General features: G+C 45.2%; 1 protein-coding gene across 1 annotated transcript in view; it reads right to left on the bottom strand.

The window, feature by feature from the left end:
- The window catches only part of LOC107119575 (thromboxane-A synthase-like), a 310,368-nt gene that overhangs the window by 154,765 nt on the left and 143,162 nt on the right, over nucleotides 1–12,441 (bottom strand). Inside the window, exon 4 of the mRNA XM_015422085.1 lies at nucleotides 6,831–6,883. Coding sequence (XP_015277571.1) covers nucleotides 6,831–6,883 — 53 coding nt within the window. The remainder of the gene's footprint in view (nucleotides 1–6,830; nucleotides 6,884–12,441) is intronic.

Raw genomic sequence — 12,441 nt, 5'->3', positions numbered from 1 at the left:
AGAATTCTTTATTCTAAGGAGTTATTCTCTTTTACAGAGAAACTGAACAATATTGTCTTGTAAAGAAATTGGAATGAGACTTTCTATTGTGGGTAAGATGTATGAGACTCTGTCTAACAGTGATCATTTCTATTTAATATGATTTTGTGCAATGTTGGGATTTATTTAACTATATTGTTAAAAGGTATTATTGTATTTTGTACTTCTATTGTTCCTGAGGAAGAACCAGAAGTCTGTTTTTTTACTGTATACTACCTAGGAAAAGTGTTGGATATCTACTTTGGACTTGGTGCATTCTGTAGAGTTCTATATTTCCTATGATGGATTTTATGTACAGATTTATTGCTGATTACATAAGTGTTTCACTTTGCTGAAGTCTCTTTTTGTACATTTACTCTTGCGAGTATTTCAGCACACAGTTGTTTTGCTGTTACTTGCCATTTTGTATTGTGTGATGCATTGTTTTGTTATTTGTTAATACAAGGCTTACGCCTGGTGGACCAATGGATCCGGGAAGGCATTCTTTAAGCAGGACAAGAAGTAATATACCCCAGCAGAACTGCTGGCAGGTGCTGGAGTCCCTTAGGCTGCAGTGTGCATTCTCCAGGAACCTGCAGCATTCTCCAGGACCCTGCAAGGAACTACTACCTTCAGCATCCTGCTGTAGTCCCACACGGGGTTGCGTGCAGCCAGTCAGGTGCCTTGTCTCATCTGTGCCATTCAGCCCAGACCTTCTGCCACTGCCATTCCTATTGAGTGGGAGAGGTCCTGGGTTCAAGCCCTGCCTGGCCGAGGCCTGGCAGCTATTTCAGGAGCTGGTGGCAAGGTTTCCCTGGCAGGCTCTGGTAGGGTGGCCTCTGGTGCTGATGGTACAATATTGACAGGCACCTCTGCAGTGCCAGTCCCACCCTGGTCCCCCTCAGTCACCAACTGTCTCCTCAGGTAAAATGGATGCTTTGGAGGGGGGACTCTGTGGCATTGTACCCCACTGAGGTTCCTGCCCTCCCCAGATCTCCAAAGAGTTTCCCAACCTGGGCCTGGCAACCTTCCCCTCCCCATTCCTGCCAGTGACCAGGGGGCACCTAACAACCCTGCCAGAGGGGGTCAGGACAAACAGTGAAAATGAATCTAAAAAGGCTGCTAATCTCCAAAGAGTTTCCCAACCTGGGCCTGGCAACCTTCCCCTCCCCATTCCTGCCAGTGACCAGGGGGCACCTAACAACCCTGCCAGAGGGGGTCAGGACAAACAGTGAAAATGAATCTAAAAAGGCTGCTCTAAAAAGAATAAACGTATTCCTCGTGTTCAGTGTTCTGGCCAGTGGAGGAGGCAAAGACATCAGAAAGGATGAGAATCACTTGGCATATTATTAACCTAAAAATTATTTTATGAAGTATTTTAATGTTGCAATCTTTTTTGACTGTCTGTATTTAGAAACGCACTGTTCTATGCATCTCTCTCTCTCTCTCTCTCTCTCTCTCTCTCTCTCTCTCACCCATTCTCTCCCTCTCTCTCTCTCTCACACACACACACACACACACACACACACACACACACACACACACTGATCCAGTATCTGAACCTACTGTCAAATTATCATGATTGAAAGAGCAGTGAATATTAAAAAAATATATATGCACTTCTTAACTATTCTACATGGAGTTACAACAAATTTATATAAGGTTTTTATGATATTATTTTATTGATTTCTGTAGGTTTTTAAGCTAACAAACAGCAAAGCAATCTTTAACTATCCCTCTGGCCCTGCCATTTCATTTAATAAAGAGGCAAGTAAGCAAGCTAGGAAAGGGTAAAATACTCCCCCCCACACACACACAAAACCCCAACTACTGCAAAATAGAGCAAAAAGAAAGCGGGAAAGGTAACAGGATAAGAAGAGAAAGAGAAGACATGGCAGTCATGAGAATGATCCTTATAAAAGGCAAGCTGTGGGATGTATCACTGCTCAAAGAATTACTACGAATCCTGCTATCCGAGGTATCTTTAATATACATAATTTTCTCTTTAACCCACAGATCAAGCTAGCCTGTTGGTTCATGGATGGAAATATATTACACTTAAAGCTACAGTGATCAGATCTATAGATCCAGAACACATGATTTGGGGAAACGTCCGTAAAGAAGTTATATATCCTAGAATAAAATGATTACATGAAAATTTTAAGAATGTGGACCAAGTAAAGATCCTTCTGTTGCATTAAATTCTGTTACCATTTCGTTGCATCCACAAAAAATATGGGCACAATTAGTACCAAATTCTTGATATCACCACTAATGACCACATTTATCCCAGGATGAAGAAATTTGATGAAATACCAATGACAAACCCAGACAACATGGATAAGCCTAACGCATGGTTCTGTTACAGCAGTTTTAACAGATCTCAGCACATGCTTAATTCCAGATTCCATTAGTGGTTACTTCTGTTTTGTTTGGTAATATTATTTTTAAAATTACTGAGCAGTTTCCATAGACAAACTAGGGTAGCCAGGTCTGGGTTGGAAAATACCTGGAGACTTTGGGGGTGGAGTCAGGAGAGGGCGGGGTTTGGAGAGGGGAGGGGCCTCAACATGGTACAATGCCATAGAGTCCACCTCCCCTCCGAAGTTCTCATGAAACTTTGGAAGGTTACTTTGCAATATTTTTTGGGCCATCAAGTCACAGGAGATGGTAGGGTTTTCAAGGCAAGAGACATTCAGAGGTGGTTTGCCATTGCCTGCCTCTGTGCTGTGAGCCTACTTTTCTTGGTGGTCTCCCATCCAAGTACTGACCTGCTTAGTTTCCGAGACCGGGCTAGCTGGGGAGATCACATCTGCAAGATGTGATGCTATTGGCAATGTTAACATTGACCAGTACCCAGGGCTTTTTTTGTAGAAAAAGCCCAGCAGGAACTCATTAGCATAATAGGCCACACTCAACAGCAGAAACTCATTAACATATTAGGCCACACCCCATGCCTTCCCTTGGCTTGCCTGGGCACCCCATGGCTGTGGGAAGCTTGGGCAAGTGGGCCCTTGGACAGGCCAGGGAATGCACAGGGAGGCATTTAAATGCCTCCCTGCTCCTTCCAGGGGCCGCCCTGGCCCGCCCGCCTTGGAGTCACTGTGGGGGTTGCTCTCCATGCCTTCCCTCTGTAGCCACGCACGCAGAGGTTTTGTCTGTAGTGGGCATGACCAACTCTGAAGCCAGCCGGAACTCCGTTCCTGTGCATTCCCATTCCTGCCGAAAAATAGCCCTGCCAGTACCATTTCATTTGCTGCCACTTGTAGGGAGGAGGTACGAACTATCATGATTATGTCACATCTAGCATTTTTTTAGTAACATATCTAGGAGACATGGGCAGAGACACAGGATGGCAGCACCTGCACATTTCCCCATAATGTCTAATCTGTGCCTGAATAAGCCAAAGCTTTCTCGCTAGTGTACCTGTAGGAAACCGGACTTGCAAGTGCATGTTTATTGCATTCATACTACATTTTAAAACTGGATACTGAAATTGTTAATTGTACACACTTAAAAACCATATGTGAAGAGAGCTTGAATCCTTTCAATGTATGTCTGAAAGATGTTCAAATGGAAGGCTGTGAAAGATGTTCAGATGGAAGGCTGTGGAATCAATGTGTTAAAAATAGCACAATGCATATAAATTCAGTAGTAAAGGACTAGAGAGTGTAAGGAACGTTTCACAAACTATAGGAGGGTTATCTATCCTTTCTGCAAAAAGCAGAGGGTAGAGAACAGAGAAAGAGCTTTACTTTTATGAGACAGGAAAGGAGTTAACTCCCACACAAACTCAGCAGTGAAGATGGGTTAAGTAATGATGGGCAAGTGACAAGTACCTAAGATTCTGAACAGCTGCCAACCTCCAGGCAGTGGCTGGAGATCTCCTGAAATTACAACTGATCTCCAAGCAACAAAGATTAATTCCCATTCCCCTGGAGAAAAATGTGAAAGACCTGGGTTCAGATCCTCATTTTGCTGTGGGAACGTGTTGGGTGACCCCTCCGGTCCCCAGGCCCCACCCTCTCCACGCTCCACCCCCAAATCTCCAGGAATTTCATAACCCAGAGCTGGCAAACCCTATGAACAAATGAAAATGTAAATAAAACCCTTAATAACATAACCAGGGGTGAAAATGGAACTGGTATGAAGTACTGGCAAGAAAATAGTCAAGAAGATACCTCTCATTTTCTGCTTCGAGTCCCCCTAAGGAAAACAGTATCAGTAGGAAACTGAAGCTACTTTTATCTCTGAGAATAACATAATAACACACTGAAATAACAGAAAAAGTAGCTCAGTAAATGGAGTGAGAATTTCCTTCCCAACATTTCAGCACTAATTAAAATATTGCAGTACCTGGAAAATTGCACTTAAAATAATTAGCATGTCTCTCTTCCTCATCAAAAGAAGGGCTTAAAATGATTACAAATGTAGCTCTTGGGAATATTTGGTATTTCACAGAAATATGACATTTAAGATTAAAAAAAACACCTCTTGCTGAAACACATCTCTACCATCTAGCACTGACAGAGGTTCCTCAAATACTGAAATCTACACATACAATGGAAAATGCGCTCAGAACCAAAATATTTAATTTAAAACTTAAATTTAGGTTGATGAGAAATCCATGTGCAAATTCTAACCAACATTAGGATCTCAGTAAGAATTTTCCCAGGTAAAGTTCAAACTTTGATCATTTTCTCTCCCATTAACTCATTTCATACCTAGAATTTCTAACTCTTCTTCCTTAGCCTCCTTTACCCCCCCCCGCGCCCCCCCCCCCCGCTTTCATAGCTGACTAACTGCAATCCCGTGTGATTTTCAAGGTAACAGATGATCAGAGGTGGTTTACCATTGCCTGCCTCTACATAGCAACCCTCGGGTCTCTTGCCCAAATACTGACCAGGGCTGACCCTGCTTAGCTTCTGAGATCTGATGAGATCAGATTACCCTTGGCTATCCAGGTCAGGGCTCCCTAGCCTATAGGCCAGGAGTCCCCAACCTTTTTGAGCCTGCAGGCACCTTTTGAATTCTGACACAGGATGGTGGGGGCAACAACAAAATGGCCACCATAGAAGGCAGAGCCAACCAACCATAAAATGGATGCCACAGGAAGTGGAGCCAAGTACAAAATGCTGGGGACTGAGGTTACACATAAATTTAATAGTAACTCTTCAACATTTCAGGCAGAAGCTCTTTTTAGGCCCCGGTCACACGGGCAGGAAACTGCAGAGGAGAAGCGTGGCTGTTTGCCCTGGGGCAAACTACTGCGCAGTTACGTGATCAGACCTCCTGTGGAGGTCCTGTGGAGGTACCGTGGAGGTTCCATGGCAAGGGAGAGGTGCCGATCACAGGACAAGCTGCCGCACAACGAAGAAGCGCGTGCCGCGGCAAACTGTTTTGTTTTTGTGTGTACATGACAAATGCGCATGCTCCGTTGGGTGCGCATGCGCATCCACAGAGACTTGGACAAAAAAACCCACCTTATTTGCAAGGGGACATGGGCGGGCGCCGGATGCCCCCGGAAACGCGATCAGACGCCCGCCCTTTCCCCGCAGTTTCCGGAAACTAGTACCTCCAAGGTACTAGTTTTTTGCCACGCAGTTTCGGCTGGAAGCCTCGGTTGAGCCACGGGAGTGCTACGCTTCCCAGATGTGCTGGTGAGATCGTGCCCGGAAACTCCGGCTGTTTTCCGTCTCACTTGTGTGGCTTCTGTTACGTGTGACCGCAGCCTTTAATGAACAATCTTGTAAAAAATCTTTTCTTGCTTACATACAACCTCCTTCAGTCAAGCAGCGAAGATCCTTGTGGTGTGGTGGCAGATAGGGATGTGCAAATTGCCTTCCCTTCCATGAAGGGAGTGTGCCACGCAACTCCAAAGAGGGGGGATTTAAACTTTAAACCCCCTCAGTCTGTGGATTTGCACTGCTGAGGTGGCATGCTCCAATATAATTGAGCCGAATAAATTTGGCAATGCTGATCATTTCCTGATGGAATATCAGCAAATACCAATATTTTTCGGGTCTGGTATATCTGAACCTGAAAAATACTGATTCTTTTGTATGCACACCCCTAGTGGCAGATGCTGCCAAAGCAATGTTTGTTTGTTTTAATCTGCACAGCCAATCAATTTTTCAATGGACAATCAGAAGCTGCAAATATTATTCCCTCCTTGCACTTTTGTTTTTTGATAACTACCTACTATTCTAGCCTTTGCTTTTGGTCTAGACATTTTCTGATGGGGAGGGGCAAGAGCCAGCATTGGACTTGTCAGTAATATGCACATTTGATTTCAGCTGTGAATTCAGAAGGAAAACAGGCTCATCCCATGGCTGAGGGCCATACTATGTTCTCTCTTCTGATATTAGATCTACTTTCACCCTCAGGTCTTTGCAAGACTTCAGCTGCTCAAGTTAAATTCAGCCAGAGAACCTTTGCCAGATTCCAGCTCCAAATTAGTTTGGATCCAAATTCAACAGATATTCAGAATTTCAGTGATTCTCCCTCCCCTCCTTCCTTCAGAATTTCACAGGGCTTTTACTAGCACAACTCTGCCATAAGGGCAACTAACTAAACATGAGTAAATGAGTGAAACCGAATTTGCACTCTTGTGGCCAGCATTCCTGTCCTTTACAAGAATATTTAAATTCAGATATTGCTTAACAATCCTGATACTTGTGCCATGTCATCTTATTGTAAACCTTAGTGCTGGAAACATGCCCAGAATTCACTACTAAATCCACTCAAACTGAGCTAAGTAGAAATCAAGAGAAGCAATGACAAAATAAGGTAATGAAACAAGTATATCTTACCCACAGGCAGGTCCATACTCATTTATCAGTTTGTTGTGGTTTTCCCAAAAGCCCTGTATGAACAGACAGAGATGTCACAGTATTACAATCAATTCTGTACAGCAGTGTGGCTCTCATTATTAGACTTGCCATCATTCAGAAACCAAATTTGTCCTTCTGCAGGAAAGCAGAGCATGGGAATGTTCCCATAACCCAGAGGCAGGCCCAAGTGCTGGGGGAGGGGGGGGGAATGCAGTGCCTACCCATTAAGATGTTAGTGCTCTGGCAAATCAAATGATGTGAGGGTCGTACTTGGCCAGACATACTCAGATCAAGCTGAGCCTCAGCAGCACTGCCAGCATCTCAGGGATTTGCCTTGGACTCTGCTGGTGGTTGTGCAAGTCAGGCAATGATGGGCATCAGCCATGCCTACTGCCTTCTGCACGGCTGACTCCAGAGGTATGGCCAGTTCCTGGGCAGAAATCTGGGAGTGCCAGTCAAAATGGTCTGATGTGCCTCGGTCGACACACATGCCAGGGGCTGCATACCCATTTGGCCAAATGCTGTATGACCCAGTGAGGCATGGTCTTCCCAAGTCATCTTGCCATCCAATACATGATTTTTGAGGTGTGTCCTGGGATCCCTTACATTGGTGGTGCACAGCTCTTAGACTACATGCAACTACCTACTATCTGAGAAAAGAGATCCAGCATCCCTCTGCTTTATCTGCAACTAGGCTTGCCAGTTTCCAGGTGGGCCCTGGAGATCTCATGGAATTACAACTGATCTCCAGACTGCAGAAATCAGTTCTCCTGGAGAAAATGGAAGCTTCAGAGGACAGACTCTGCAGCAACAAATCCCTGCAGAGTTCCCTCCCCTCCCCAAACTCCCCTCCCCCAGGCTCTACTCCCAAATCTCCAGGTATTTGTCCAGTTGTAGCCAGCAACCCTATCTGTATCCCCCCCGGATACAGGCTTTCTTTAACCAGCGTCCAGATTCGTCAGTTTGGAACTGAGCTGTAAGAGAGGGGGTACTCTGCACTTCTGAATGCTCTCCCTCCAGATTAGGGGAGGGGGATCCTCCCAGCACAAAATAAACAATATTTTCACCAAGGTGAAATGTAGTCCTAAATCACACACAATGCTGATGTAATCATCAATGATCCCCTCCTCCCCGATCCAGGTTTTGAAGTCCACATCTGTTGTAGGGATGCCAGCTTCCAGGTGGGACCTGAGGATCCCCCAGACTACAGCGGTCAGTTCCCCTTGAGAAAATGGATGCCTTGGAGGGTGGACTCTATGGCATTGTAGCTCACTGAGGTCCCTATTGTCCCCAGGCTAATCTCACGACGTTTCGCAACCTGGATCTGGCAATCCTACTCAACATCCCCCGCTGGTGGCCAGGGGATACCTGGCAACCCTAGGGTTTAACCACCAAGAGGTCCCCAGGAGAAGTAGATAGAAATATTGGCATAACTGGTATCATCGTTTCTAAAAGTAATGACTGTGCCCATTATGATAGTGAAAGTAGCAAAACCAGACCGTCCACAAAAAAGATAGTGGTTTCTATGTATTGAGGATCTTCCCCAGGTATGCCAAAACAATGGCTTTGTGAAATACACCCCAATGGCCAGATAAGACTGAATATGCTTCAGAGCACAGAATGCTGAGAGCACCTGCTGGTGGCCAGGGGATACCTGGCAACCCTAGGGTTTAACCACCAAGAGGTCCCCAGGAGAAGTAGATAGAAATATTGGCATAACTGGTATCATCGTTTCTAAAAGTAATGACTGTGCCCATTATGATAGTGAAAGTAGCAAAACCAGACCGTCCACAAAAAAGATAGTGGTTTCTATGTATTGAGGATCTTCCCCAGGTATGCCAAAACAATGGCTTTGTGAAATACACCCCAATGGCCAGATAAGACTGAATATGCTTCAGAGCACAGAATGCTGAGAGCAGTTGCAAATCAATTAAGGGACTGGGGGGGGATTTTACAAGTTGCTGCCCCCTGGCCCGTAGCTACAGTGGGGCATTTCGGGGCTCTGCCCCCTTAATTATAGCCCCGCCCACAAGTTTTCATCATGGAAACCCCTTTTTTAACCCTTTAAAAGGTTTTCTTAAAGTCTGGTGTGCCAAGCTCAGGTCCCAGGCCATGACTAACTGGCCAGCAGTTCTCCCTTCTTCTGCGACTCGTGAGTCCTTGTGGCTGTGTGCCCTGCCCCTTACCCCAATTTCCCATGGCCCTCTAACTTCTTCCTTTCAATACGAAAATCCATGGCTGAGTGCTGATCAGCAGGCAGTGAAATAGGACCCACCCGTAGACAGGGATTTCTGCATATCACACCACAGTAGACAGTGAAATAGGATGCAAACCACAGATAAGGATATGTGTATATCCAGAGACTCCACATCATATGCAAAAAATTATATATTTTTTTAAAACCCACAAATACAGTATAGTGCCCTGGAGGAGATTTAGAAGATTTCCCAGTTATTCATTTATTCTCCCACCCCCAAGATTTCTGATGAGCCCCATCTTGTAAACATACAATGTCTATATAGATGACTGTCATGTAGATGGTTCGCATTGCACATATACGCACATAAACATCTAGTACATTACTAAACATGAACTTTCAGCCCTTTAATTAAGTACGCCTATCATAAAGCCGAAATTGCTCTGGACGCCAGCAGACAGCTGTGTGTGTGAGTCTGTATCCAAGCTTTTTAAAAAAGCCATGTACATAGTTTGTTTCCTTTGATCGTCATCTCTAATAGTTGTCCTCTGTGGGTAATATTGCTTAATTTATGTGAGTGCCATTTCAAATTTTAACAAACACATACAGGCCTTATGAATTTAATAAAAGGAGCCTTCCTACCCTTTAGAGTTATTGAGAGGTTAGTGTTATGTAATTAAGTTAATCCTCATTTGTAAAGGCTAATTAACTAAATGCTAATTGAATCTGCATATGAAAATTAGCACAATGTGTTCTCATTAGACAATTTTAAAAAATTACCCTGACTAAAACCAAGCAAACTGTAAATTATTTTGTACCTTTAAAAAAAATCTTATACTAAGTAAAATTAAAATATTTCTGGTGCAACATTATGCTCTGCACTTGATTAGCCCTTGCTTCGTCTGATTAGCTGACGTTGCAACAAACGGCTATTGCCTACATAAATTCCTCTAGATGTATGCAAATTTTAAATAGCTAACTGGCTAGCATGGAGGCTTAACAAAAACCCAGTAAAACCAATCCAAAAAGTTTGTTCCAGATGGTTTAGCATCTTGGCCATGTTTCAGATCTGGATCATTACATCATAATCCAAAGTCTATAGGTTGGATCCAAACAGATTTTCCCCTGGTGAAAAAGGGAGGAAGGGGGTTCTTTTTAACCACGAATACCATCCTGAGGTCATGAGATCTGCATGGACAAAAGCCATGTGGAATGGAGACTGGATGAGACTCAGCAAAAAAGCCTCACTGGGTCCAGCCCCATATATTCCACTTGTCTCCATCTTCCCTAGATCCAGAATTCATTGGTGCAAGCATTCTCTCCAGTTTGTATACAATGATCAGGGACACAGATCAAGATGGGCCAGATACCTCACATACTACACAATGTCAGAGAGCTCATGCAGGTGACAAACTGCCCCAAGATATATTCTCTCATCCAAGTATAGATTAGTTTTCTGTATCATCCTGCCAAGCAATAAGGAGGACTGGGTGAAGAAGTGTGACAAAACTGATGGTTCAATGCTTATCCCTATCCATCCGAAGATGCATGTCCTCAGAGACCTTCTGTCTTCAAAGTCAACGTGCTGCTTCTCAAAGGAGAAAAAGTTGCTGTGGCTTAGTGGGAGAGCATCTGCTTTGCATGCAAAGGGTCCCAGGTTCAGTCCCCGGCATCTCCAGTTAAAAGAACCAGGCAGTAGGTGATGGGAAAGACCCCTACCTGAGACCGTGGGTAGCTACTGCCAGTCTGAGTAGACAGTAGTGACCTTGATGGATTCATGGTTTGGTTCTGTATAAGGCAGCTTCATGTGCACCTACCTGTCCAGTGTTCAGAGCAAGTTCAAGCATGCTGGTACAGTCCTCTTGCAGGCCTGACTCAGTTCAGGATGATCACACGTCTGATCTGTTAGCTCTTCAAACAAAATGCTATTTGACATAATCACTGTATAGATGACCCCCCTCCACTGCACATTGACTGAATGTACAGGGAGGAAGAATGGGTACGAGTACACTGGCTCCTTCCCCTGCCTCTGCACAATCACTAGCTCATGAGCAGTGCCTACACACATAGGAAGCGTCCACATGTATGCTACCTCCCCGCAATCAGCAACGCTGAGCACTGCTGATCATGGGGAGGGAGTGTATGTACAGATATTTCCTCCACATGTTTACGCCATGCAGATGACCTGACAATAGTGTGGAGGCAGGGCCAGCAAGCTTATGCCAGGTCTCCTTCCCCTCACATTCAGTCAATGTGCAGGGAGATCATCTGTACAAGGCTAGAGATAATTTCAAATGACTGATTCCCATGTGTATTGTTTACTGATTCAGGCCCGTCAAAGGATTGTACCACATGCAAAACTTCCCATTTGGGTCTGCTTTGTCACAAAGAGTGAGAGGTGGGTGAAGTTTGGAATATGTAAAGCTGCCTTATACCAGATCAAGCTATTGGCTCCTCTAGTTCAGTACTGTCTGTTCTGACGGGCAGCAGTTCTCCAGGGTCTCAGGCAGAGAATCGTCTTTCATCTGCTGCCCGATTCCCTACATCTACAAGCTGAGATCCTACACCCACCTTCTTCTACTAGTGTTAGAAAGGGCTTATAGCTCTTTGCAATGCACAAAATGCTTATCTCAATTTATGCTCCCAAAAAGTTATCTTAGGCCCCTGTCACACGGCAGGGGGAAAAGCGGCAAAAAGCATGGCTTTTAAAAGCCGCACCAAAGTTGAAACGCCGTGGCGGGATCCCACGGATCCCCTGGCCGCGCCGCCTTTTCTCCCCAGCATGATCAGACGCCGGGGAGAAAACACAGATCTGACGCCGAGCCAGCTGAACTGCGCATGTCAGAGCATGCGCAGTTCGGCTCGGAGCCGGGGACGCACCGGCGCATCCTTGCGCCGGCGATCAGACTCCCGGTTTGCGGCGCAGCAGGGAGATCAACCACCTGGGTAGGTGGTTCCTACTTGCTCCGGATCATCGAGTGGATGGGCCAGTTCGGGGACGGAAGCACCACGCTTCCCAGATGTTGTGGTGTGATCGCGGCCATTTGCTCCGCCCCCAAACCGTCCCGCTACTGGCCCAAATCCCCTCGTGTGAACGGGACCTTAGATGAGTTACGCTTAATAAGATCCATTCTTTGTGGTTCACTGGTGATTTAAATTTTGGTCTCCTAAGTGTAGAGCTGCCCTGACCTGGATGGACCAGACTACCTGATCTCATCAGATCTTGTAAGCTTAGAAGGGTTGGCCCTGGTTAGTACTTGGACCACCAATGAAGCAACCTCTGAATATCTCTTGCCTTAAAAACTCTACAGGATCACCGTAAGTCAGCTGTGGCTTGATTACACTTTCCACCACCACCACATCTAGAACCAGCTCTAGTCAATGAGACCCACT

The sequence above is a fragment of the Gekko japonicus genome, unplaced genomic scaffold (assembly GCF_001447785.1).
Source record: "Gekko japonicus isolate JY-2015 unplaced genomic scaffold, Gekko_japonicus_V1.1 scaffold280, whole genome shotgun sequence".
NCBI classification, from domain to species: Eukaryota; Metazoa; Chordata; class Lepidosauria; order Squamata; family Gekkonidae; genus Gekko; species Gekko japonicus.
This window is presented reverse-complemented; position numbering and strand designations above follow the sequence as displayed.